The sequence below is a fragment of the Misgurnus anguillicaudatus genome, chromosome 12 (genome assembly GCF_027580225.2).
Source record: "Misgurnus anguillicaudatus chromosome 12, ASM2758022v2, whole genome shotgun sequence".
In the NCBI taxonomy this organism is placed as follows: domain Eukaryota; kingdom Metazoa; phylum Chordata; class Actinopteri; order Cypriniformes; family Cobitidae; genus Misgurnus; species Misgurnus anguillicaudatus.
This window is the reverse complement of record NC_073348.2, coordinates 5,702,230-5,724,350: the sequence shown is the minus strand read 5'-3', so window position 1 is coordinate 5,724,350 and position 22,121 is coordinate 5,702,230. Positions and strand designations below refer to the sequence as shown.

The window sequence follows — 22,121 nt, the reverse complement described above, 5'->3', positions numbered from 1 at the left end:
CTCACAGACTGTACGCTTCGGATTGAAAAACTTTTGCATTGTTTACAAACGGACGCGATCTCACGTAATGGCGGATTTCACTGTTGCATGCTGTAACAGTGTTAAACACAGTTATTCACTTATATCCTTCGTGGCAACTTTCAGTAACCCTGAACTGCTGTATCTTTTAAGTGTGTGCTGTAATATGATTCGATGTTAAAATGCTTATTTACAAACAAATCCGCGTGACCTCCCGTAATGGCAGATATCTTTTACATGTTTTACAGCGTTAGACAAGTCCTTCATGGCAACTTGCTGCACTGCGGGATTTGCTGTAAAATGATTCCATATTGTTTACATGCAAGGCAATTCCATACATTGCGCTTTACACGCGACACCGTTTTTATGAGCGCCGCGTTACACGGAGACGCGAGCTTGCGCACATGGACGCGCCATATGCGATGTGTTTTTAAAGTTCATACGCGCTTACAGAGACGCGTTTAAAACAGAAGCTAGACGATAAGGGGATGGGCATCTGAAAACAGTCATCTGAAAACAGCTTTTTATATAACTAATCACTGCAGATGTTTATCTGAGATTTAGTTTATGCACAAGATAGTTTATATGAATGTAGTATCAGTGACATTTACCCATCAGTTATATATGTAAGGGTATTTCTGTGGACAACTTATGCTAACAGCTGTTTATAACTCTCTTAGAGGTCTGCATCTCTCTCATCAGTACAAAACTATGAAGTGGAAAAACACTTTTTGGACATAAAGTTATATGGTAACATGAGCCACATGAAGTTTACAGCTCTGTTGTCTATCAGTTTCTTAGTTTATACAAAGTTTTTGAATATGGTTTGTTTCCAAATAAACTGAAAATGCCCTACTGACCATCATTTCTATTTTGATTATATTGTTAATTTAATAAACCTCAAACAAACATGTATACATTTGTCCTCACATTCTTTACTGTAGTTCACTCTCAGATTCCTGCCTAAAGGCTCATTATGCAGCTCATTATGCAAGCCTTTGTTTGCTAGCTGTCAATCAATCCTTCTCGCATACAGCCCCTCTAAACAAAAAGTGTCTTACAATTTCTAAATCAATACATTGTTTTATGTGAATAAGTAGGCAGTATGATTTTCACATCATTTTAAAGAAAAAACTCTAGACTACTAGATTCTGTTTAGAAAGGTCTTGTTAAAACATGTTTAGTATGTGTTTTGTGGACTTATATCAGTGACTTAAAAAAGTTGCTTTTTTAAAAACCATGCATAAACCGTTTTCTCTCAAAAATACAAACATTTAAATACATGTAGCTCATATAATATTTTAGCTCAGTTTGTGCTGAATGCAGTGGTTTGAGACACTTGCCATTATTATGTTTTAAAGCAACTGAAAAAAGACCAAATGTAAGAGCATGTCAGAACCTCTGACAGTGTCCCAAAATGGTCGGACCCCAGAGGGTTAAGTAAAAACTGTTTGGATGATCCATATGCATAGCTAATGCCCAACAGTCAATGGGCACTCAATGCCTCATGCAGTTTTTTCAGTGCTGTGAATCCATGTTGCTTTACTTTGGTGCAGCAAACCAGACATCTTAAGCCTTATTTACTTGCGTCTGTCTCCATACTGCAAGTACATTGCTTGCATGGTCGTTCAATTAAAAGATTCTTCCATTTGAAATATACACATTGTAGTCCAGTTTGTTATGAGACTTTATGCTATTATTATGTTTTTAAGCGAACGAAAATATTAGGGCAGGTTAAAACTTTTCCATGGCTCCAAAACTCCTTAGACCCCCCTGAGGGTTAAAGCATTTAAAAAGCAACCATTTAAAAAACAATACATTTTTTTGTAGGTGCAGAATGTGAAGATGTGGAGATCATGACCCAGGTGGGGCTGAATGCTGTACCTCCTGATGCACCTGTGTCACATCTTATAGCAGCTGACTTCACCTGTCAAAGGCCAGCGGGTCATGGGGTTGTTTTTGAGTTTGCTCAGTACATCCTGCAGATGAAGAAAAAGACAGAGTCGCAAATCAACCAAGATAGCATTGACAGGATTAACTTCTAAACATAAGGGGGGGGGGGGTCCCGGACAGGGATTAGTTTAAGATAATACTAGGCCTTAGTTTAATTAGAAAATATAACTAGTTTTAATAATCATGCCTTTCTAAACACATTACTTGTGTGCATTTTGAGGCAAAACAAAGGGCACTGATGTATTTTAAGATATGTCAGTGCAAGTTCTTCAGGGTTCCTACAGGTTTCTTCAAGTTAAATTGAAGTCTTTTTAAGACCTTTTTAAGACCATTTATATAAAAATTAATACCCATTTGGGTAAGACATAACCCAAGCAGGTGTGAAATATAAAACATTTCAGTAGGCCACATGAAAGATTTCAGAACAACGTGAAGGATCCTACCTTAGATCCTCACGTGCAGAATGTTTTTATTATTGTGTTTTTTTATCTTTAATCATTTATTTACATAATCATTTTATAATCATTAGTTTTTATCCATTTAATTATTGTATTTGATTATTTAATATCATTTTTTTCATTATTATCATTTTTATTATTACATTATTGTTTATTAATTCATTTATTCATTATTGTAGTTATTCATTATTCATTCATTATTATATTTAATTATATTAATTCATTGTATTTCTAAATTATATATGTCTCTTGGTGGTTCAGTTTCACATTTGGGAAGTTTCATAGAACTGTTCTGTCTGTGTGTAAACAGGATAGATAAAGAGAATGTTTATGGAAGCCCAAGGTCTAAGGGATGATGCAGCTGAGCAAATTTGGATATAACAAGTGCATGCTGTATTCCTGGGTAGACGGGGTGGACGAGGTTTGAACATTGAGGCATATGCAACTTAAACTAACTGTCCATCAATAAAACTCTGTTCTATTTTATCATCTAAAACCTCCATCTCACGACTCTGTTTATGCTCTCCTCAAGCAACGATTGATCAGTCTTGTATCTGACAGATGCTTTAACAAAGTATACTTATATTTTCTGACGTGATCTGGTGTCCGGGGCTGGATCGTTTTTTATTTTGTCTGTGGTGTGGAGACCAGATCTAACAGTTTTGGCGTAGTCGGCAGGATAGAATAACATTTTTGTTGTCTCTATCCGAACGAGGAGTCGGGATTTTGTCTCGCACATCCAGATGGAAATGTTTCCAGACCACTGGCTTTTGACTCCAAGCCGCGAGTGACGATGGGGGTTAACCTCGGCTGGTCCGGTGTCCTCTCTCCTGACTCATCCACTTAAGCAAAAGCAAAAGTGAGTGTGTTCTGTTCTGACATTTTGGAGAATTCAGTACGTACTGTGTTGGTAGCTTGTCTACTGGTCAGATTATATTACTTTGATAATGGAGCAGTCAGAGACCGAAATCAAGCTAGATGATATAATTAAAAAGCTAAAACAACAGCTGAAAGAGCGCTTTAAGATCAAACAAGCAGAAAAAGAAAAATTCAGTTGCTAAATATAACATCAAATATAATAATATAGCTGCAAGCAGCGATACCGGGGTCAAGCCAAACATGGGAAAAAATGATTCATACGTGATGACTGTCATGATTTAAGATCTAAGTTTGCATTAGTTTTATAAAAAAATAGCATTTTTTTGTATCTTGAGACCACTATGTGGCGCTGTGCTGAAACAATAGATGGTGCCTCAGGTCTTGATTGTAATGACACCCACCAAATTTGGTGTAAATACAATAAAGAGATGCAGAGATATAGCCTTAAATGACTTGACCACTAGGGGGCACTGACCAAAAAAAAAAAATTGTGACTCAGGTCTTGATTGTGATGACACCCACCAAATTTGGTGTAAATACAATAAAGAGATGCAGAGATATAGCTTCAAATCTCTTGACCACTAGGGGGCACCGAAAAGTTTACAAGTCCTCCCAGAACATGTTGCTGATGAACCATACCAAGTTTCATAACAATACGCAATTGCGTTTCTGAAATACTTGAACTTAAAGAAAAATTCAAAATGGCCGACACACAAAATGGCCGACCAAAAACCATTTGGTATCGTTTGACTCTGCATGCCTCACGAAATCTAAAAAAGACCAGTCTCATAATTTTACATTCAAGTTTGCAGTAGTTATAAGCAAAAATAGACATTTTTTATATTTCGTGACCAGTAGGGGGCAGTGTGACGAAACGGTGCATGCACCCTCAGGACATCACTGTTATGACATATACCAAGTCTCATATTAATACGCTAAAGTTTTGCGAAGATACAGGCTCAAACACATTTTGGCGTGCTCGCCCTCGCATTCTTTGATGCGTTATACGACAACGGATAGGTCTACCGAAAAGCTTTTGATAACTTTTGTCTGGAGTGTCTCTAGATGATGCGTACCAAAAATCAAGCCAATCACTCGAGCGCTCTAGGAGGAGTTCGAAAAAGTAGGTGTTCAATATAATTCAAAATGGCCGACAGGAAGTAGGTTTGACTCAGACATATTTGGTACAGTCGGACTCAGCATGAGCCAAGGAATCAATAGAGTGAAGTCTTATGTCAGTGTGGCAATTTAATCAAATGATATAAAGATTTAAAAATTTATTTTTACATATCCTGACCACTAGGTGGCGCCGTCCTAAAGATTTATAGGTGCGCTCAGAACATGTCACTGATGAACCATGCCAAATTTCGTAGCGATACGCCATTCTGTTTGTGAAATACTGAACTTAATGAGAAAATTCAAAATGGCCGACACCCAAAATGGCCAACCGAAAACCGTTTGGTATCATTTGAGTCGGCATGCCTCAAGGAATCTAACAAGACCACCTTCATGATTTTAGACTCAAGTTTAAAGTAGTTATAAGCAAAAATATGCATTTTTCGAATCTCGTGACCACTAGGTGGGGCTGTGACGAAACGTTGCAGACACCCTCAGGTCATGACTGTTATGACATATACCAAGTTTCTTGTCGATACAATAAAGTTTTGCGAAGATAAGGCCTCACGTCCGTTTTGGCGTGCTCGCCGCCATATATGTTGTCAATTTATATGAGAACGCATTGGTCTATCAAAAAGCTTTTGATAACTTTTTGTCTTGGGTGTCTCTAGATGCTACATACCAAAGGACATGCAAATCGGACAAACGGTCTAGGAGGAGTTCGAAAAAGTAGGTTTTACGAAAAATTCAAAATGGCGGAAAGATGTGCATGACACAAATGATATCAATGTGTGCATTTGAATCATCATGAGCCAAGGATTCAGAGGAAACAATAATTTAGTTTCTAGGACTCACGGGTCAGAAGTTATGAGCATGAACATAAGTGGATTTTTGGACTGTTGGTGGCGCTAGAGGGTTTGAGTCAGACACACCAATGTTGCTATAGTAACTTCTAAGACTGTCCTCTACATGTGTGCCAAATTTCATAACTTTCCTATGTACGGTTCTATGGGCTGCCATTGACTTTTGGGTGGAAGAACGAGGAACAAGAATAAATATAGCTGCAAGCAGCAATGCCGGGGTCAAGCCGAAAAGGGCACAAAAGGATGTAAAATTGAGATTGGATAAGCAAATTGAAGACCCTAGGTAAACCTAATAATTTTAGATGAAAAAACAAAAAAGTTATTAACAAAAATAATCTAAGTTCTTGTCTACTGCAATCGTCCTTCTGTTATTGACAATCAGGGAACATTAGAGCACTGAAGGACATGCGAGTGGTGTTTGCAGTGGCAAAACATGGGTCACGTCATGTTATAACAAGTTTAATTAGTCAAAAGAGACCATCCCCGTGTCTCTACGATGTTCTGATTCAGAGATATAGCTTTTGCAAAAACGGTTGATAAGGTATTCTCAATGGTTGCTAGGGAGTGAATTGGCAACCACCAGTGATTATAGTCAAAGCCATGAAAGGAATAACCCATGATGACTCATGGTTTTAGATGTGTTGTTGCAGTAGTTTTAGGCAAAAATACCATATTCTATCTCAAAACCAGTAGGTGGCGCAATGAAAAAATTTTGCATGCAACATCAGGTCATGATTGTGTTACATCTAGCTAGTTTTATGACTATACACTTTAGTTTAGTTAAGAAACAGTTGTATGACCATAAGGCTGGCTTGTTATCAAAGGTTTTGTTCAATTATAAGGCCATCTAGTGGTGCAAGCATACAATTTTTTTTGTGTGGTCTCAGAATGTGCTCATGCATCAGCGTATCAAATCTGGTGTAAAAATCTCATTTTGTTGCAGAGTTATAACCATTTATGTGTAAAAAACACCAAATTTAAAGGTAATTTTTCGTTTTTTGCAATTTTCGGCCATTTCTGATGGAAATTTTAATATAACGCCAATAGAACTTTTTGTTCAGAAGGTAAGGTTAGTTTCTTCCTATGGTGTTTTCGAGTCGATCGGAAAAACGCTCGCGGAGATATTCACGCGTATTTTTTAAGCGCTATTTTGCTGCGCAGGGTTAACCGTGAGGCGAATTCTGGCATGTTTGGTATCGTTGGACTCAGCAACTATTCAGAACTCCAAAGAAACAAGTCCCGTGAAAATACGTCAATCGGAGCCAAAGTTATAGGCGTGTAAAGCATAAGTCTGACCACTAGGTGGCGCTGTGACGAAACTCTGCATGCACCCGTAGTTCCTGACTGGCATCACAAGTACCAAGTATCGTGTCAATAGGCTTAAGTTTGCCGAAGATACAGCCTCAAATCCGTTTTTTTGCGCTCTACGTAAAATTCGTTGACGCGGTTTACAGAAACGGATCGACGAATTGACATGAATTCCATAACTTTTTGCCGTGAGGGTCTGTAGATGCTACATACCCATTTTCGTGGAAATCGGGCTAAAGCTCTAGGACGAGTTCGCAAAAGTAGGTTTTACGAATAATTCAAAATGGCGGAAAAATTTTCATGACGGAAAATGACGTCATAGGGTCCAGTCGAATCTTCTTGAGCCAAGGAATCAGATGAAACAAGAATTTAATTTCTAGGACGTATGGGTCAGAAGTTATAAGCAAAAACGTAAGTGCAACTTTGGACTGTTGGTGGCGCTAGCGGGTTAGACATAGAGACTCCAAATTTGCTATGGGGACACATTGGACTGTCCTTTATCAGTGTGCCAAATTTCATAACTTTCCTACGTACGGTTCTATGGGCTGCCATAGACCGCAATGGCGGAAGAAGAAGAATAACTAATAATAATAAGAAAACTAACAGATACAATAGGGGTCTTCGCCCATTCTGGGCTTGACCCCTAATAATAAGAAAACTAACAATAACAATAGGGTTCTACGCCCCTTCGGGGCTTGACCCCTAATAACATCAAAAGTACGTTGGGCGGTCTTTAAGTTTCCAAGACAAAAGTAAAGGTAAAGACATATTAAAGACGTATCTAAAGAGTTAAAAAAAAAACGTGTACAATTAAAAAAATGAGAACCCGAGAATCGAAGCGTATCCCTTGGATTTTTGTCACTTTGTCTAAATGTAGAAATTGAAAAGTGAAAATGTAAAATCAAGACAAACATAACAGATAAAGAAGTTATGGAGGGAATGCTGAAGGGGTTTATGAGATAGATAGTCAAAAGTTAAAAGCTCAGTTTGAAAATAAACAAAAATCTAAAATGGCTTATGTGTAAGTTACAACTCTTTATTGATCAAAAGCAAATTACGTCGATTTTACCCCTATTTTAAATGCATGCAACACTGATAGTGACATCAAAACAACCAGTTTCAGATTTTGCCACAGACAATGATGTTTGTAAAAGGGTAAATCATGTCCTTCGTGAGTTCAGATGAGTATTGTATTTTGGTTTTGCTACTTCTATGCTGTGCTTGGCAATGAAGATCTGCCTTTGCAAATGCCAGTTATACCATGATATACATGATATATGCCATTTAATTCTACAATGTTTAAGGAAGTTGCTTTTCGAAATTTGCCATGTTTAAACATAACAGTTAAGGGACAGGATTATAAGTTTGTGGTTGAATCTTCCAAAATTAGTGTTAAGATTACAGCTGCTATCCATTGTCTGATAAAAGGACTATTTTATTAAGCTCCACAGGAGCGTACACAAAAACAGAATATTTTTCTAAAATTTGATGGTAAAAATAAAGGGTAAAGTGTTTCAACTCTTATTTTGTTAACTTAATAAAATATGCTCAGTAAATGTATGTTCAGATATGAATAGTGTGTGTGAAAGACAGAGCGCTGTTTTTCATAGAGTTGAGGGCTTAAAGTAAGTGTATGAAGGTTAGAGTAAGTGGAATAAGTTTATGATGGTCAAAGGAAGTAGGGAATGTAATATCCATGATCAGTTTTAACTGTTTGGAAGCTCTGAAAGAGATTTAATTTTCTTTATTGGTCAGAGATGGGTTCAGCATTGTTTCAGTCAAACTGTCATCAGCAGAGAGAAAAAAGTTTAAAAGAAGTTCTTGGTGACACTTTAAGTAGTGAACATTTAACTGATGATAGAGCTAAAAGAGATGTTTGGATAAACCTTTAGGTTTGGTTTGATGTAGGAAACAGTAAGTAGTTTGGAATGAATTTGCAAGTTGTAAATGAAGGTTAAATGAAAGTGTTGGAGAATCACTAAACGTTTGTGTGAGCGAAGGAGGGGGTTTGTGAGGCACTGTATCTGTTCTTCCAGCAATTGTTGAAGCGAAAAAACAAAACAATGATAAGCTTTTCTCTTCTCTCTTTAAAGCTTTGAGAGAGAGTGCTTATGTGTTGGCCTACTCTATATGTTAGGGTCCATATTTTAAATACATACTTTATCTTCTCATTGACAAGAAGCAGAGATAACAATCTTTCCATCTGATTTTCTTACAGAAGTTTCTTTAACATCAGAAACTAAACTATTCATGCAACAGGAGAAAGTTTGACTTTTCTCAGAGAAACTCAGTGTTATGGCCTAGGCAGCAGCCTTGCTGTGCGGTACGCAGCTGTGAATTCTGTGTACGTCATGATGGCCAATCGAAATAACTTGTGTTTTATTGATTAAATGTAATGTTACTGTTACTGGGTCCAGCAATAGTCCATGACCTTCAAGTCCAAAAAAAGTGTGTCCATCCTTCACAAATTAAATCTAAACGGCTCCAGGATGATAAACAAAGGTCTTCTGAGGGTAATCCGTGCAGTGTTGTTGTAGAAATATCCATATTTAAAATGTTATTAACGTTATTAACTACCTTCCGGTAGCGCCGCCATCTTAGACTCAGGAGAGAGTATTAGCGTAGTGTACGCACTTTTCTTAGTGACGTATGACAAATTCGGAGGGCGGGTGACAGAGCAGCAACAGAGAAACCGCTGTATGCTGCGTAAGCGCTCATCCTGAATGCGGATGACTCTAAGATGGCGGCGCTACCGGAAGGTAGTTAATAACGTTAATAACATTTTAAATATGGATATTTCTACAACAACACCGCACGGATTACCCTCAGAAGACCTTTGTTTATCATCCTGGAGCCGTTTGGATTTAATTTGTGAAGGATGGACGCACTTTTTTTGGACTTGAAGGTCGTTGGACTATTGCTGGACCCCGTAACATTACATTTAATCAACAGAAAGATCTAAAATATTTTCTAAAATATCCGAAAATGTGTTTGTCTGAAAAACGATGGACATATGCAACTCGGACAGCTTGGGGGTGAGTAAATCATGGGTTTAATATAGTTTTTGGCCGAACTATCCCTTTAAGTGTTCTTAGACAATTTGCCACTTAAAAATTCCAATTTGATACAATGATGTTTATCTTTTGGTATACAAAAAGGAAATGAAAGGCAAAATCACAAAGACATGTGAATTGGCTAGTAACAAAACGAACATTTATATTTTAATATTTTGTTATGCCTGGGGAGCTGTGCATATCTCTCGAGCAGGATGGCAGCAGAGAGGTTTCCTGAGATGTCCCGGGAACAGGTTGCGGTAAAAGCCCACCTGAAGGGAGTTTCTAAAGATTAAAGGGAATACCTTGCTGACCAGGCAGCTACGGTTGCCAGCCGCATGAACGGCAGAGGAACTCTTACTGCTCAAAAGTGTCATCTATGGTGACAAACAGCTCACAGACATAGCTGAGAAGATGATTTTCAAATTCAATGCTCCAGAAAGGAGAAATGAGAATGGTTTGGAAATAGTTGCAAATTGCCAAATGACGTATTTGGAAATTTTAACACCAATTTGTAAATCCAAAAGTCTTTTCCTTATTTGGTCACACAGATACACAGTGTCGGACGCTTAGGCATTTTTTTTTATGTGTTCACATTTTAAGGCAAATTGGTGGGCGAGGGGTTTTAGGAAACATGCAAAAGAAATTGTTTGCGCATGCGTAACTTGTCAAAACCACAATTTGGCACCCCCAAATTCTATCAGTTGTAAGCAGAACACCTCAGGGCTGTTTGGTGAATTGCAGAGTGACTTTATAACCTTACCTAAATGCAAGGGTTATCAAGATATTACGATTATAACTGATAATTTTCTCGTTTGGTGTAAAGGTTTTTTCACAAAGAAAGGCTTTGCTGCCTTTATGGCTAATATACTGGTTCGAAACATCATTCCAGATGAAATAAAACATTATTGATTCTGATCAGGGTAAATACTTTACTGGTCAGGTATTCAGGAAGTCTGTAGGCTTTTGAGGATTCAATGGCTATAGCTGCCAGAAACTTCAGACCTTGCAGAAGTAAAGTTACATTTAATATCAGATTCTCTTTTTACATTTTGTATGGCTTTGATTGAAGTGGTACAAAAAAAAGCAAAATCAGGTTCAGGATGCTGTTACAATTACGGACAACATAATATTGTGCCAGGGCAAATAATTTATAAAAATTTACAACACTCAGGTCTAAAACCAAGATGGGACGATCCTTATGCGGTCCTACTAGGTACCCCTTCAGCGAATAAAATTCAGCGATAAAATTCAGCGAATAAAATTAAACAATAAAACTCAGCAGTGAAGTTGCTAGGTTAACCTAGATGGACAAATATTAGTCTGCAAAATTAGCTTATACTCCCAAATCTTAACTAAACAATCGAAATGTTGTAGGATTCAAACATGGGTGGTCCAACGCATTTTCTGGTTAGTAAGAGCATGACCAGCATGGCTGTTCCTAGCGCCAGTTGTGTGGTTGGCTTGCGGTTTGTTATTTTAGTTTGTTATTTTTGGAGCTACTCCGGGTAGGAGATCTCCTATCTCCTAATTGGTACCCTCCGAAGACTAGCCAGCCATCAGTTAGATCGATGGATAGGTAGATAGGTCTTGGATGCGTTGGATTGTCTTGCCCATAGGTCGACGTTCAACATCCAAGTTTTCAAGCTAAGTCAGTTTATGGATCAAACTCTCAAGGTTTCTATGACAATCAAAACAAGTTGTTTTCTATATTTTCTATGGGAGTCAAAACTAGTTATAGCAATAGTCAAAACAAGATATTTCCTAACAAATCTGTTTATACAAAGTTGTTTTTTGCCCATGGAGCTCTCTTGTTTTCCTTTCTTTTGTTTTTATGTTTTCGCAGAGATATATGTCAGCGGCCTTCAAGAAATTCGCTGAAAAATAAAGCCTTATCATGTTTACGAGTCTACTTGGTGCCAACCTCCAGCAGACATCAGTTGGAACTCCGCTGTACTTCAAGATTCTGCCGGAAGGACAGACTGGCGAGACTTTGTGGATTCCGGTTGATTCCATGAACAGAGACATTCTGAGTTTCAAGAATCACAACTGACACAGTTGCAAGTGTTGTCTTCATGACATGACACAGAGTCAGAGATGTATTAGATGTGATGTGTTTCACATCTGTTCAGAATGATTCATGGATTCACTCTAACTGTATGCACTCAGTATTTGTATTGGCTACTAATTAACATATGTACAGGGGTTTTGTTTTGAAATCTAAGCCATTTGGCTGTTATACAAGATTTATCCAAATTAAAACTAGGTAAATGGGTCATTTTTAATTATGACATTGAAGGATGTGAGCCAAATGAACACGATTATGTTATTTGCTGTGTTGATTTCTATTCTGATTCATAATTCAGATCCATTATTCCATCCATGGTTAGAAATCACAGTAATCTTAATTCGGCAGTAACTCTAGCTCATACATATACGCTAAGATGCCTAACATTTCCAATTGTTGGGTATGTCAATCTTTTCTTCAAAAATCTACATCTATATGTACGTCCTTTGCCGCGGTGTGATTTAATCTCCATCATTGAACAAAGTAACATGGGTCACATTTGTAAAATTCTTATTGATTTGATAATCAACATCTCTATTCCATCTTTAAACACTCAAAGTGGTTTACACAGTTGATGGTTTTGGTAGTCACCAGTTGATGGTTTTGGTATCAAAGTTGTAACCTTACCAAGAGATGCTGAAAATGGCTGAAATTGTTAAAGTTGGAAATGGCCATAGCATAGGCATTTATGGGTGGTAAAGAGTATATTTTCATGATTTTTGGGGGGGAGTCTAATTGTACCAAATCACAAGGTGACGTTAGTGTCAAGTGTATGATTATTGAACCACTGATAATGTCAAATCCTTACAGATGTGTTTTTAAGGTTGTCGATTATTCATGGGAAAGCAGTCTGCTATCCATAAGCTGTCACGGATTTGCCAGGTCCTTCTACACACACCCCTCATCATCACAGATCACAATCACCAGAGTACTAATCAGCTGCACCTGTCACCTCTCATCAAGCCTTCCCTTTATATATCACTCACAAACACACAGTCATCGTCCGGTCTCATCACAAGTACATATCTGTCAATGTGATTACCAGACTCTCTAAACTTCTATATCTTTGCAGAACTTCTCCTGAATATCATCGTCATCGTCATCGTCGTCGTCGTCATCATCATCATCATCATCATCATCATCATCATCATCATCATCATCATCATCATCGTCGTCATCATCGTCATCATCTTACGGATATTATCTTCCCCAGTGTGTCTGTGTGTCTGTGATTCCCTTCTGAAGACCTACAACATCCATCTCTACTCTGCTTATTCAATCATTCAATAAACTCTGTTACATTTTTATATATATCTGTCTCCGTAGTCTTCTGTCAGTGACAGAAGACCGGACCAAACCAACTAACACCATGTCTCAACAGGATACTTTCCAGAACCTGGTGGATACATTACGCAACGAACTACTACAGACACAACAGACCACTGTTACTCCTCAGGCTACCGCTAACACAGTTCCCATGGCCCATCCAAGCCCATATTCTGGTGAAGCGAGTGAGTGCAAAGGATTTTTATTACAATGTGAGCTTATCTTTGAGATGCAACCTAACCGTTTCCCTACAGATAGCAGTAAGATCGCTTTCATCATGTCTCTACTTACCGGAAAAGCGTTACACTGGGCAGTCTCAATCCGAGAACAAAATGGATCCGTTCTCCAATCCTATCGAGCCTTTAGTGAACACTTTCGGGAAGTTTTTGGATTTCCAGTAGGTGATAACTCCATTTGTGATGAACTGTACAATATAAAACAAGGTAACGATTCGGCAGCAGAGTTTTCATTGCGTTTTCGCACACTAGCGGCAGCTAGTGGTTGGGATGAACGAGCCCTCATCACTACCTTTCGTAATGGATTAAAAGCTAATCTTCGACTACAACTGGCTGCGTTTGATGACAATATTGGTCTTGAACGATTTATTCAAAGAGCGATCAGAACTGAAAATCGCATGCTTGCCTGTAATCCATCTCAATTTGCACTCTACCGCTCACCAGAACCGTCCCCTCCAGGACCAGAACCCATGCAGTTGGATTCCACCCGCATCCCACTGTCAGAGAGACAACGTCGGATTAAAGAGGGGTTATGCTTATACTGTGCCAGTAAAGGACATCTCATCTCTGATTGTCCCATCCGTCCACCCCGGGCGTTGGTGAGTACTGTCCAACCAGAAAAGCATATTTATACACCTCTTACCACAAAGGTGAAATTATCCTACCGTAACGTCTCCATTATAGTATCTGCACTCCTTGATTCAGGGTCGGCCGGGAACTTCATCTCTTCCCAGTTATGTAGACAGTACCACATCAAGAAGGAATCCATCAAGCAAAAGTTAAAGGTGCAGTCAATCACCGGAAAACCCCTCAACCGCTCCGATATCCGTCAACGATCTGGAGAAATCACTCTGACAGTGGGAATCTTACATCAGGAGAGGATAAAATTTCTGGTCCTGGAGAATTCCACCACGGATGTGATTCTTGGACGCCCATGGTTAATGGAACACCATCCGGAGCTCTCTTGGGACACAGGAGAAATTAAACGCTGGAGCAGTCAATGTTTTCCAAGATGTTTCCCAAATCTTCCAAAACCTCTTCCTCCAAGTGACAAACTTCAGGTATGCAGCACCTCTATTGAAAGTCCTAACGAAAATGTTTCTGTATCCATCCCTTCAGAATACAAGGAATTTGAAGATGTCTTTTGTCCCAAGAGAGCTTCCAAACTACCACCTCACCGGCCATGGGACTGTGCGATTGACCTCCTCCCGGGTGAACCAGTACCAAAAGGTAAAATTTATTCATTATCCATACCAGAACAGGAAGCCATGGAAAAATACATTACAGAGGCCTTAGAACAAGGGTACATACAACCGTCCAATTCCCCTGCTGCTTCTCCATTTTTCTTTGTCACCAAGAAGGACGGCGGTCTCCGACCCTGTATTGATTACCGTGGCCTGAACAACATCACTCGGAAGTTTCGCTACCCTCTTCCTCTCGTCCCTACGGCACTGGAACAGCTCAGAGGGGCAACCATTTTCACCAAACTCGATCTCAGAAGTGCTTACAATCTGATAAGAATCCGAGCCGGTGATGAATGGAAGACCGCTTTTGTGACCCCTACTGGTCACTGGGAATATTTAGTGATGCCATATGGTCTAGTAAACGCTCCTTCAGTATTTCAAGACTTCATGCATACCATTTTCAGAGATATTCTTCATCGGTTCGTGATTGTCTATATTGATGATATTCTTATCTATTCCAGTGACCTCAAAACTCATGTACAACATGTCAAGGAGGTACTACAGAGACTTCGACAACACTCACTCTTCATCAAAGCAGAAAAATGCGAGTTCCATCAACCACAGATACGATTCCTGGGATATGATGTCTCATCTAACGGAGTGAGTATGGACGAAGGAAAGGTAGCAGCCATTAAAAACTGGCCTCAACCCAAGACGGTAAAAGAATTGCAAAGATTTCTGGGCTTTGCAAACTTTTACCGGAGATTTATAAAGAACTTCAGCCAGATTGTGACTCCTCTGACATCTGCCTTAAAAGGTAAACCAAAATTTCTGTCTTGGAATGAAGATACTGCTAACGCTTTCCAATTTCTGAAGAAAACCTTTTGTGAAGCACCCGTTCTAGTACACCCAAATCCTAACAAACCTTTCATTGTAGAGGTAGATGCATCCTCAACAGGAGTCGGAGCCGTCTTGTCTCAGCAGCAGGGGAAAACATCTGACGTTCGTCCTTGTGCTTACTATTCTCACAAGTTCAGCCCGGCGGAGAAGAATTATGACATTGGTGATCGGGAACTGTTGGCCATCAAGCTGGCGTTAGAGGAGTGGCGTCATTGGCTGGAAGGTGCACGTCATCCATTCACAGTGCTGACAGATCACAAAAATCTTTAATATCTTCGCGAGGCAAAAAGACTGAATCCAAGACAAGCAAGGTGGGCTCTCTTCTTCACTCGTTTCCATTTCATCATTTCCTATCGTCCAGGGACAAAAAATTGTAAAGCCGATGCTTTGTCAAGGATGTTTATTGCAGATGAAAATCTCTCTCCCCCAGAAACCATTCTTCCTGAGAAAATCTTTGTGTGTCCCATCGATTGGAGCCAGGAAGATGAGATTCCCGAAACCACCAATGTTCCGCCGGGTTGTCCTCCAGGAATAAAGTATGTACCCTTGCAACATCGGACATCTCTCATCACCAAAGCTCACAACTCTGTAGGTACTGGTCATCCGGGCGCCCAACAAACCCTCTCGCTGCTAAAACATCGCTTCTGGTGGTCTTATATGGCAGAAGACATCAGAAGGTTCGTGAGGGGGTGTAAGGAATGTGCTATGGCCAAAACCCCAAGGCATCTACCCCATGGTAAACTACGTCCTCTTCCTGTTCCTCATCGCCCATGGTCACATGTAGGTGTGGATTTCGCCACCAATCTTCCTCCTTCTCAAGGTAACACCTGTATTTTCGTGGTGGTAGATCGATTTTCAAAGATGCTACGACTAATACCTCTCAAGGGTTTACCAACAGCAATGGAATCTGCAGAACTCCTTTTCCAGCATGTGTTCAGATATTTTGGCCTCCCAGAAGACATCGTCTCAGACAGAGGACCTCAATTTATATCTCGAGTCTGGAAAGAATTCTTCAAGCTGTTAGAGGTAACTGTGAGTCTCTCTTCAGGTTATCACCCCCAAACGAATGGTCAAACGGAACGCAAGATCCAGGAAGTGGGTCGCTTCCTCCGAACCTTCTGCCATAACCACCAGGACTCTTGGAGCCAGTTTCTACCCTGGGCCGAGTATGCACAAAATTCCCTACACCAGCATGCTACGGGTCTTACACCATTCCAGTGTGTACTCGGTTACCAACCACCCATGTTCCCCTGGACTGGAGAACCCTGCGACGTACCATCACTGCAGCACTGGTTCCAAGAGAGCGAGAGGGTCTGGGACTCAGCTCATCATCACCTCCAATCTGCCATCCGCCGTCATCAACAGCATGCAGATACCAGAAGGCTTCCTACCCCGAACTTTCAAGTTGGTGATAAGATTTGGTTATCCACGCAAAACATCCGTCTCAGATTACCTTGCAAAAAGCTGAGTCCCAGGTACATTGGTCCTTTTACCATCATCAAGGAGGTCAATCCGGTAGCCTTTCAACTTCGTCTTCCAGCACATTACCGGATTCACCCTGTATTCCACGTATCACAATTGAAACCATTTTACTCACCTGTCACTTCTGTTCCTCCCACAGGACCTGGTGAAGAAGCCCCCCCTCTTGATGAAGAGGAAACCATCTACACCGTCAGGCAGCTCCTGGACTCCAGACGACGAGGTGGGCGGCTTGAATACCTGGTGGACTGGGAGGGATATGGACCAGAGGAAAGATCCTGGGTTCCTCGTGATGACATTCTTGACCCAGAACTCCTCAGTGATTACCATCAAGCACATCCAGATAAACCTGCTCCCAGACCCAGAGGCCGTCCTCCTCGGCGTCCTAGAGCTCAAGGGTCCTCAGGAGCGGACCCTCAGGGGGGGGGTACTGTCACGGATTTGCCAGGTCCTTCTACACACACCCCTCATCATCACAGATCACAATCACCAGAGTACTAATCAGCTGCACCTGTCACCTCTCATCAAGCCTTCCCTTTATATATCACTCACAAACACACAGTCATCGTCCGGTCTCGTCACAAGTACATAACTGTCTATGTGATTACCAGACTCTCTAACCTTTATATCTTTGCAGAACTTCTCCTGAGCATCTTCATCGTCATCATCATCATCTTACGGATATTATCTTCCCCAGTGTGTCTGTGATTCCCTTCTGAAGACCTACAACATCCATCTCTACTCTGCTTATTCAATCATTCAATAAACTCTGTTACATTTTTATATATATCTGTCTCCGTAGTCTTCTGTCAGTGACATAAGCAGTGTTTGGTTATCTTATCCAAGTAATTCCTGGTATTTACCTGTGTACAACAGTACTGAATCAAACCATTGATTTGCTCTAAATGTAAATTTAAAGGGAATTCTTTATGGTATTGAAGGAAACGGGGTAAACATTACAAACTAGAAATGCGTTTCCAGTTTTCCAGATGTGACAAAGCTCTTCTGATAATGACAAATGAAACACTATTTGCTTTTAATGGTACACACTTCGTTTGTGGTAACAAAACGTATCCATTACTTCCTAAGGGCTGAGAGGTAACCTGTTATTTGTACCTTTTATCAGCGATGTGAGTAGTGTCAGAGGATTATGTGAAGCAGCACTTAATCATGAGACATACGTTCGATTTCTGATACTGAGAAATGGTTAGGAAGACTTATTCCATTCTGAGAATAAGTACACTCATTAAATGAACCATTTGAAGCTACAGCGAATGTCACTCTCATTTCTATTGCTAATATTTCGGACGAAGTAAATGCAATTAGAAAAGTTGTTTTGCAAATCAAATGGTGCTTGACATGCTGTTGGCTTCTCAGGGGGCACATGTAATTGTAATTGCGGCCGAATGTTGCCTATACATTCCGGAAGATTCTGGAAAGTGGTTCATAATCTGGCTAAAGTTTTACCTGAACAAATAGCTAAACTAAATGAAGACCATGTTCTTTTCTCATCTGATTGGGACGCGTGGTTTACATCAATTTTAGGACCACTTTGGAATCATTTTAAGGCACCTTTGGTAGTTGTAATTTCAGGAGTGTTTATCATCTTGCTCTTGTACATTGACATAAGTGTTGTTTTGTCTTATTAGACACTTGACTGTGACAGGCCCATCAAGGCCATTATCCAGTGTAAGACACACTCCCTCAACCGATGCTGGTATGCGGAATGACGGAAATGACCTGTTCTTTTAAGAATATGTAGAAGGGAAAAGTATGGATAGGCGCCATCCAAGCTTTTTAAAGATGTATTTTGATAAAGATTATGAAAGTTTGCTTGCAATAATCATTTAATATTGTCATATATGATTAAGAGGGGGGAGTGAAGGATCCTACCTTAGATCCTCACGTGCAGAATGTTTTTATTATTGTGTTTTTTTATCTTTAATCATTTTTTACATAATCATTTTATAATCATTAGTTATTATCCATTTAATTATTGTATTTGATTATTTAATATTATTTTATCATTATCAATTTCATTATTATCATTTTTATTATTACATTATTGTTTATTAATTCATTTATTCATCATTGTTTTTATTCATTATTCATTCATTATTATATTTTATTATATTAATTCATTGTATTTATATATTTTATATGTCTCTTGGTGGTTCAGTTTCACATTTGGGAAGTTTCATAGAGCTGTTCTGTCTGTGTGTAAACAAGATAGATAAAGAGAATGTTTATGGAAGCCCAAGGTCTAAGGGATGATGCAGCTGAGCAATTTGGATATAACAAGTGCATGCTGTATTCCTGGGTAGACGGGGTGGACGAGGTTTGAACATTGAGGCATATGCAACTGAAACTATTGTCCATCAATAAAACTCTGTTCTATTTTATCATCTAAAACCTCCGTCTCCCGACTCTGTTTACGACCCTGTTTATGCTCTCCTCTAGCAACGATTGATCAGCCTTATATCTGACAAATACTTTAACAAAGTAAACTTATATTTTCTGACGTGATCTGGTGTCCGGGGCTGGATCGTTTTTTATTTTGTCTGTGGTGTGGAGACCAGATCTAACAAACGTTAAGTTGTTTTTTAACATTAGCTAGCTACTTATTCCATGCTGGGAATATGGGGAACTGAGAGACCCCTGAACAATAAACATCAAAAATCAGAACTCAACAATAAATTAAATTAAGAAACACAGTCAACTCCTTAGCTCTTCACTCAGGGCAGCAATCTCTTTATCAAGGACAGCCAGTTCCGTCAACTTTTCCTTATGGCCTCTACGCAGGAGGTTGGACCTAGAGATTTCAGCCTCCTCAGCCAGTCTGTACGCATCCCTAGCCAGACCCTCACATATCTCTTGTATGCGTCTCCTCTTCACCTTCAGCTCCTGAAGACAGTCCTCTGCCTCTTTTCTCTTAAGAGCCTGAGATTTTGTCTCCCGTTTCTTCCTCTCTGTCTCAAGATGGACTCGATATCTGGTCCTAGCTCTTGCTACACTCTTGAGTAACGCTTTACTCAGTGGAACCTAGGTATAGGATTGGGAAAAGTGAAGCAAAGTAAGTGACAAACTCAAGAAGCCAACAATGTTGATTTTGTCAACTTTTAAGTCAACAGCATTTTACTAGTCCAGGCAGGGGTAATTCTTACCTGGGTACACCTCCGTGTTGTGTGATATAATCACACACCAGCCTCCGTGTGACCACAGTGTCCTCTTGAATATTGTCTGACTCCACCTCTTTATTAATAGAGAACCCGCGTTCAACTGTAGCTTGGCCGTGGGAAAGGATGAGCAGCTTCTTGCAGAAGCCCCACAGCTCTGGATAAGGTTCCATGGCACTCCTCAGGAAGATCTCCAGCCTCTTCTGCATGGGAGGAAAGGAGAGGAAGTCCATGGATAAGAAACTGTCAAATTGCTGCAGTATGACATCCCCTATGACAAAACAGATAAGAAAATATGCGGGGAAAAGAAAAAATAAATAATTAGGCTATAGAGCATTACCAGACAATCAGGTTTAGGATAAATTCATGTGTAGCCTATGTTTTGCCTTTCTTATTCCTACCCGCAGAAGTATCAGTTAGCTGTTTGTCCTGGAGAAACCTTTGAACCAGCCCTTTCATGTGCTTCCTGCATCTTTCTGGGTCTCTGTACATTACTGATGGATCCAGGCACACCATCTGCCTAACAGTCAGATACTTGAGGGGGCTCTTGTCCTGCACTTTCCTAATGATGCTACAGAGTCCCTGCATGCACTCTCTCCTAAACTCTAGAACGCTGAGCTCTGCACCTTTGATGCTCTAGAGAGAGGTAGCCATGAATATAGAACATGTCTTCAATGACCTGATTCAGCCTAACCATTTGTAAAGTGACCTTCACACTTTAAGAGAGCTGGAGAGGTCTCCTAATCTAGTTAAGGGTAACAAGAGGGCAGCAGAGAGGTGGAGGATCATACACTTTACAACAAAGAATCTGTTAGAATTACTTTAATTCAAATGTATTTCTATAGCACTTTTGAATTTTTTTATTATATTAAAGCAACACTATGTAGTTTCCATGTAAAAATGACTTACAGCTCCCCCATGTGGTTGAAAAGCGCAACAGTGGCTGGTATCAGGCACTCTTCTGCAGGCAGGGGGAGGGGCGGGGCTGTGTGCTCTACCCTCCACCGCCACTTTTAGAGTGTGCTTGTAGCAGCTAGAAGGCTGCTCAGGTTGCAGCAACAGTACAATTTGTCCAGTTAAAAGTTGTTCTATCACTGAAATAATTTTAGAGACATTATTTAAAGGAAAAAAACTACATAGTGTTGCTTTAATATTATAAATATTAATGTTTTTAATATAGTCATATTTTTATTGTTTTTATTATATTAATATTATAAATGAAAATATTGTTGCATTGTTGCAGAGCAGAAAATGTACAATAAATACATGTTAGTAGTATATAGACAGTAGATAGGAATTAATATAACATGAAATATAAAGAGTATAGGTTTTTTTTATACAATGTATATTATATTACACAAGGCATAAAAAAAATTAGTTTGGTTCCGGTTTCCGACCGACCCTGCCAATTTATGTGCGACCCAAACTTATTTTATGAGCTTGGGGAAGAAATAATACACATTAAATAAATACACAAATAAAAAAACTTTGAGGCGAACTATAATATACCTTTTAGTACAGCACCGTTTTTGTAAAGCACGCGTCCTCCAGCAACAAACAAAGCAGCTACACGGTCGTTAACACAATAGTTCACAGATCGTTGTCGCCACTTACAAAGGCACTGGTAAAGTGGTAATTTTTGGTGTGCATTCGAAATGCTGTTTCGTAGACAGCAACGTGATCTTTTGCCCCGCCGAAAGTTGTAAATTACAGACAAAAAAAGACGAGCTGAACAACGATATGCAAGTGGGCTTTTCTCTTCCAGAGAGCACAAACCAAGGCTCATTTTTGCTTCAGTAAGTGAATTATAATATTTGAATTTATGGTATTATGACCAGGGCTTGACATTAACACCCGCCAAACGCGGGTAAGATTTCGGCCGTAAGGCGGGTTGTAGTTTTCTTAGAAGTTATGCGAAATGATAAACAATACGCAATGCGACACTGGGAAACTACAACTCCCATGAGCATTCTGCACCCAGAGCAACGCACAGAGATCTGTTGAGAGACGCGCACGCGATCAGCGGGGCGTTGTGGACCAAAGCGTCACCTTCCAGAGAGCGCGCGAGAGCTGATGGATTTGCGAATGCACAAGAGGACGCAGT

The 22,121-nt window shown here is 39.7% G+C and overlaps 1 protein-coding gene across 1 annotated transcript in view; it reads left to right on the top strand.

Annotated features, from left to right (window-relative positions):
* LOC129445959 (N-acylneuraminate cytidylyltransferase B-like) overlaps positions 1 to 2,071 on the top strand; it is a 50,559-nt gene extending 48,488 nt beyond the window's left edge. Inside the window, exon 8 of the mRNA XM_055206942.2 lies at positions 1,849 to 2,071. Coding sequence (XP_055062917.1) covers positions 1,849 to 2,063 — 215 coding nt within the window. The 3' untranslated portion in view covers positions 2,064 to 2,071. The remainder of the gene's footprint in view (positions 1 to 1,848) is intronic.
* The last annotated feature ends 20,050 nt before the right edge of the window (positions 2,072 to 22,121 follow it).